The sequence below is a fragment of the Semicossyphus pulcher genome, unplaced genomic scaffold (genome assembly GCF_022749685.1).
Source record: "Semicossyphus pulcher isolate SPU_LCO1_2020_fin unplaced genomic scaffold, fSemPul1.0.p SCAF_9, whole genome shotgun sequence".
In the NCBI taxonomy this organism is placed as follows: domain Eukaryota; kingdom Metazoa; phylum Chordata; class Actinopteri; order Labriformes; family Labridae; genus Semicossyphus; species Semicossyphus pulcher.
In genome coordinates, this window is record NW_027211770.1 from 12930285 (window position 1) to 12937041 (window position 6757).

The 6757-nt window shown below is 42.4% G+C and overlaps 1 protein-coding gene across 1 annotated transcript; it reads left to right on the plus strand.

The window, feature by feature from the left end:
• Positions 1–737: 737 nt before the first annotated feature.
• irx4a (iroquois homeobox 4a) lies at positions 738–6414 on the plus strand. Its single transcript, XM_069656998.1, has 5 exons — positions 738–782; positions 1646–1897; positions 2715–2821; positions 4345–4655; positions 5711–6414. Exons 1-5 carry the CDS (start codon positions 738–740, stop codon positions 6412–6414), a joined length of 1419 nt encoding a protein of 472 aa, XP_069513099.1.
• Positions 6415–6757: the final 343 nt, after the last annotated feature.

Below are 6757 nucleotides of genomic sequence, written 5' to 3' on the forward strand. Positions count from 1 at the left end.
AGTGTGTTTCAGTGCGCAGAATACAAAAAATATTCTTTACTAATTAATTTAAAATCAATTAGTTCCCCTTGTGATTAGCATCAGTGCGGAGGAATGATAAGAATGTGCTTAATTAGGCCCTAATGCATTTAAACTGATACATACGTTTGCATATTCAGGACACTGATTGGCCTAATTGATTGATTAAGACTGCAAATTAATCTCCAGCACATCTTCTTTTTTTTTTCTTTTTTAAAGTGCTCCCTCCTCTCCCTCTCAAAGAATTTCTCTTTTTGTCGTCATCCCGGGAAAGAAAAATGCATATTAAAGTTACAGTCCGGTCATTTTTAGAGTGGGAAACTTCTGACGTCAGAGTCGCCGCCGTTTAAAACAACCTGCCTCTGCTGCTGACGTCTTTTATACTACTTTTTTATATGGCAAAAATATGTATCTGACAACAAAGTGATCTAACAGCCAGAGAAAGTCTCTTTCACTTTCATTCATTTATCTTTCTCTTATTGACTTTAAAAGAAAAAGGGAGAGCTGGAAGATTTCCGTCTTTTATTTTTTTCCGTGGAAAGGCGTTTGAGTGGGGGGCATTTTGCACAAATTAAACATGCTACTCTGCTTCGCCCTATAAGCATCCTAGGAGCCTGTGCTTACCAATCAATTGGTACAGTCAAACAGAGCCGCAGCCTGCGTTAGAGTGGAGACCTTCAGTCTCGCTTTATTTCTGGATATTGGGGGACCTCTCTACCATGTCATATCCACAATTTGGATATCCCTACTCGTCTGCTCCACAAGTAAGTTCCTGTTACTGCCTTTGTTCATTTAATCGCTTCTTTTGCTTTTGACATTCCTGCGATTGATTATCTCATCGATTCAAGCGCGATCCTTTTACGCGTTTTGGCCAAGAATCAGGGAAGCTGTCACAGGGCTATCGGAAAGGTATTCCGTTACAGCCAGTGATACCTGCGCTCCTGCAGCGATAGAAAAAAGGTAAGAAGAGGGTAGACAAAAAAAGAGCGAGACCCCCGACCTCCCGTTCACTGATTTTCAGCAAGATAATAGCCGCTCCGTAATGTCAACCATATGTTTATCTGCGCAGGAACAGGCATGCCAACTTGTTCTGCACACGCTGTGTGTGTTTTGCGCCATAACCCAGCTGCTGTTTTGTTTTGGCTTTGAGCCATAAAAAATCATTTGGGCATTACTTCGGGTATGACTAAGCGACATGCGGTATCTGTTTGTTTCATTTGGATCAAAGCTAATAGACGGCTCGTTTTGGACACGTTTTACGCGCACATTACCACAGGGGTGTGAAGCATCATTCATCATCAAACATCAGCCTTTAAAAGCCATTTGATGTCGTTTCTCTGATACGAATATAAGTGCGAATAAAGGAGAGTCAACTTAGGCAATTTCTGGAGAAGTAAAAACAGTTTTTCCCCCGCTAAAATCTTAAGCTAGTAATATCTTGTTTGCAGTGAAACAGAACTTGAAACATGTAGAATCATCTTCATTTTATAGAGATTTTTTTTTACAGTAGACAAAAGTTATAAACTACTGTAACTTCGTGATCAAAGTGCTGAAGTCTCACGTTAGATTTTGTTTTAGTGTGAAATCAAATAACTTAAATATAAATTCTCTCCTGGTCTCCCCTCAGTTCCTGATGACAACCAACTCTCTGACCACTTGCTGCGAGTCCACCGGCAGATCCATAGCCGACTCCGGGGTAGCAGCGTCCGGGCAGACCCCAGTCTACTGTCCCGTGTACGAGAGCCGGCTGCTGGCCACGGCGAGGCACGAGCTCAGCTCAGCCGCCGCGCTGGGCGTGTACGGGAGCCCGTACACCGGCGGTCAGGGCTATGGGAATTACGTTACATACGGCACGGACGCCTCGGCTTTTTACTCGCTGGTAAGTCCTTCATCTGATCCCTCTTGACATTGATTAATGGAGCTGCAGGGTGCTGAGAGCGGAGCCAGGCGCACCTCTCCTCTTTTACATCGCAAAATAGGCTACCTGTCTTTTTCTGTTCATGATTTATCCTCAGAGCATCTTTCAAGGTAATTTCTTTTTTGTAGTTTTTAGAAATAATTTCACTTTCTCGTGTTAAAGTTTGCCTTGAGATTAATAATTCTTGTGACACAAGTCGGAAAAAAGTCAGATGTTTCATTTATTTTGAAAGGAGTTTGTTTTTATTAGAAAGGAGCTTATTTTTAAATGGTGTTTTACTTTGAAAAGTCTGAATTTTATATTTTTATAGTTGTCATATTTTTTAGTTTACAACAAGAATACATGGGCCTTTAAAGTCCAAGAAGTAGTTTGTTCTGGTTAATTTAGTGTTTCCAGAGTGACTTCATGCTTTTTAAAATCTATTATTTGTTACCTGAATTATCAAAGCTGTTCTCAGTTTTGTTGGAATCATTCCTGAAACACTCAGAGATTTATTAGCTCACCTTCACCTTCTGTTTCCTGTTGAAGTTTTATTTGTTAAAACTTATTCTGAAAGTCTTAAATTTAAAGAAAACACCATGTCTTACTGACATTAACAACCCATTGATCATGTATCGTTGTGGTATTGTTTGGATAGTTTTTCCCATATTTTATTTTGGAGGATATTTGATCAAATTCTCTCCATAAACTTTGAAATTCATCCAATACAAATCAACAAATATACCAAAATAAAAAAACATGTTTCCCTCTAAGTAACCCTCTCTGTGTTTGGTTGCAGGGCACATTTGACACAAAAGATGCCACAGCTTCTGCGCATGCGGGAATAACCCAGGCTACAGCCTACTACCCGTATGATCCTACCCTGGGACAGTATCAGTACGACAGGTATGTTGTTTCTGTGATGATGTGAGCGATTGGTGCGTGTGTGATACAGGGTAAAAAACATAACATATTTGGTCGCATCAGAACTTATTTTGAGCTGTGTAGCATAAGCCCACTGTCACGCAGGTTTGCAGGCGTATGTCAACTGTTTTAATCTGCTGGCAAACAACAGTCAAAGTTAGTTAGTGTTTACTTCCAGCGTTAAATCAATCCACCCTGAGAGGTCAAGGCCGTTCTAATCACACCTTGCACCAGTGGGTGATCACCTTCATCTGGTGTCACATTTCTCTCCTGATGAGGTGATGTTCTTCTTCAGACTCATCCCCCCTTTCACATAGACGTGAGGCCTTTTCAGCGTCGTGAAGAGCACGCCTGCCATATTGAAAGGTCTTCCCAATAATGAGAATGTAGGGCGAGAATGACAACTATACCAGACTATTAACAGTGATCAGAGCAGAACCCGCATCTTTAAAGACACACACACTCTTGTGCGGTACTGTTATCACTCTTAACTCACTTTAAAGTGCACAAACTGTCAGCAGGAGTGCAGACACATCAAAAGGCCCGAGTCTGAGGCAAAACAGAATTATAAAAACAAGCAGGCCTACAGCAGTACCACTCCGCCTGCGCCCGTCTCTCACCTGAGGGCTCATCATTACACTCAATAAAGCAATTTTACAGTCTATTTTATCTGCCAGGGTATGGAAAGGTGCAGCGCGCCTCTGCTTTTGATTCCCTTAACAGTGCTTGACCTGCGCTAAGCTATTCGGAGCAATAAAGGCCTCATAAAAGCCTCCCCGGAGAGGACTTTTACAGCTCACTGCTGACTGAAAATCAACACGGTGCATTTTAAATGGAGCTCTATGGCTGATATTTATGAGACGAGAAGGTAGGGAGGGAGCTGTATGCTGCGTTACGAATGGTTTTAATAGGTGATACATTGGTATTTGAAAATATAGTCCAAATACAGCTGGTTTTATTACTGCTAAAACACTTGATAGAATAATTAGCATTTTTCCAGGAGATACTGATTGCAGATTTACTTAGGATGTGGCTAAGGTGCAGAGAGGGATTTTGTCGAGGAGTTTTAGGGAAGTTATACGCAACAAAGTCGCTCCTAGCTACCATCTTCTACAGGAAAGTGCACGTGGTCCGAGCAAATCAAAGCATATATTCAAATCTATAAAACAACATCATGAAAACGCTCATTTTTTCAGTTTCCGAAGGGACAAACAACTCATACTTTATAGTGTTTACTCCTCGCCTGCCTCTTCCTAGCACTTTCTAAATGTAACTTCACAGATTTTGTGACGTCTACCTTTAAATTTAAGATCTTAATAATGTTCCAGCAGCAGAAAGGTAGGGCTGTAAAGGCTCATAAAGAGGACTGTATGCCACAGATGGCTATGTCATAATTTCCAGGAGAGAACAGCCTTTGCAACCCATTTTAAATTGTCATGCAATACGCAAACAATCCCCTACTTATCCGCTCATGACCAATGTATTTATGGTCTTCTCATTAACAGATATGGTTCCATGGATGGCGGAACAAGGCGGAAGAACGCCACCCGCGAGACGACCAGCACGCTGAAGGCCTGGCTGCAGGAGCACAGGAAGAACCCGTATCCCACCAAAGGAGAGAAGATCATGCTGGCCATCATCACCAAGATGACCCTGACGCAGGTGTCCACCTGGTTCGCCAATGCCAGGCGGAGGCTCAAGAAGGAAAACAAGATGACGTGGCCGCCCAGGAACAAGGGCTCGGAGGAGAAGAGATATGACGAGGACGAGGACGGGTCTCAGGAGGAGCAGATCAAGAGCGAGAACAATGAGGATGGTTAGTGTCACTGTGTCTTGTTGCTCTGCACAAATACGTTGACGTTGTTTTACAGTGGTCTTAAAGCATGTTTTAAAAAATGTAGTACCATAAAGTTGCATTTTATTAATTGTATTGTGGGGGATGGGAACAGATTTGATATTATTTGCAGTAAGAAGAGACACAAATAGTCAGTTTGAGCAACTTTCTGATGTGGATGAGGATGAATCGAAGAACCGCAGAGCAACCAAGAGAACAATAACTGTGATCACACTTCTGAGGACAGTCCAATGTTACTGTGCATCTTGTAAAGTTGCTCTATTTCCTGTGTATATGATGCACTATGAACTAGGTCTAAGATAATGTTACCACGGTGACTTTTATTGGTGTATTTCTTTAAAAACATCCACAAGCAGATGACGAAGATTTGATGAACTTTAAGAAGCAGTGTTGGGATTTTATTCTCTAAAACCCTCCGCCTTATATCTTTTTTATTTTTCTTTAAATTGAACTAGATAAGTGCTTTGTTATTTAAAACTTTATCATACAAGATAATACAAAATCCAGCATTTTAAGGCGTACAATTTGCTTAGATATTCTGATAAATTGCAGTTCTAAAAACAAATCTTGTCTGAAGCATCAGCACTTTGGGTAACTAACACACTTGCTATGGTGTACAATAAGACAGGCCTCACATGGGGGATAAAGTGCAGGGTCACACCACTTACACTATGTTTAGGTCACTTTTAAATGTAAATAAAGTGTGTTTTTTTGTTGTTTTTCTAACAAATATCTCAGCTGATCATGGCTTACTTTTGTTGTTGGGCCTAAATGCATTTACTTCAGAATAAAAGTGAGTAAATCAAACACTGATTAAACTGATTGTTGTAAAATTAAAATAAAATGAAAAGGAGCTGTCAAGGTGCAAACAGTAATTCATTCATTCATATACGTTAACAACTGTAATTTTACAAATGTGATTGCAAGTTGTCAACATCTCTTGATCTCAGAGGATGCCTTTATCAGATCTGATGCCACATATCTCTGACAAGCCTCCTGTCTCCTCTCTCTCTCAGAGACCAGGAGTCGGCCTGATAAGGACCTCCAGCTGAGCGACCTGGACGACTTCGACACGCTGGAGTCAGAGAGCTCGGAGTGTGAGCTGAAGCATCGCTACCACATGAACACGCACATGTCGACGACGAGCGACTGCCCCAACGAGCACCTCATCAAGGACGCGTCTCTGAAAATCTCCATCCCGGTTTCCCTGGGAGGGGAGCAGGACTTGAGCAAAAGTTGTCTGAAAACAAACGCGGAGGATTTCCAGACGGAGAGCAGACAGCAGGTGAAGGCGTGCTACAACCAGCAGCAGCAGCAGCAGCATCAGATATTAGACGGCAAACCTCGCATCTGGTCTTTGGCGCAAACTGCGACCTCCCTGAACCAGACTGAGTACCCGTCCTGTATGCTGAGGTGCCAGCCCCCGCCGCCCTCCTCCCTCACCCCCTCCCCCGCCGCTACCTCACCCGTGACCGGCCTGGACAACAGGCAGGACTCGCCGGTCACGACCCTGAGAAACTGGGTGGACGGGGTTTTCCACGACCCCCTTTTCAGGCACAGCACTTTGAGCCAGGCTCTGACCAACACCACTGTCTCCTGGAGCACGAACACCAAAGGCGCCATGCTGGAGGCGGAGCGGAGCGCGGCGGCCTTGCAGCAGCACCAAGACTCCTCCAAAGACAGTTTCCCCAAATCTATCGACAAACTTTTCTGCTCCTAACAAAACCAAAAGACCCTTTTATTGAAAGAAATAGACTTTTTGTGACTGATGGAAAAGCCTATTTGGTGTCCATGACTCCCTCATTATGTTTGATTCGTTTTTAAAACAAACAAAGGTAGCTATAAACTGTTACATTGGCGGTACACAAGTGAAATATCCGGATCGGTTTTGGCTTATTTGATTTTACGCACGCACAAAACGTATCGAAATGTATAACTTAAAGTTTACATCTTGGAAAAAAAAAATAGGCCTAAGGTTTACATCATTTTTTTTTTGTTTTCTTTACTATGCGCATGCAAATGTAAATGAATATTATTTAGGTCTCAGCAGTTGAGTATCACTA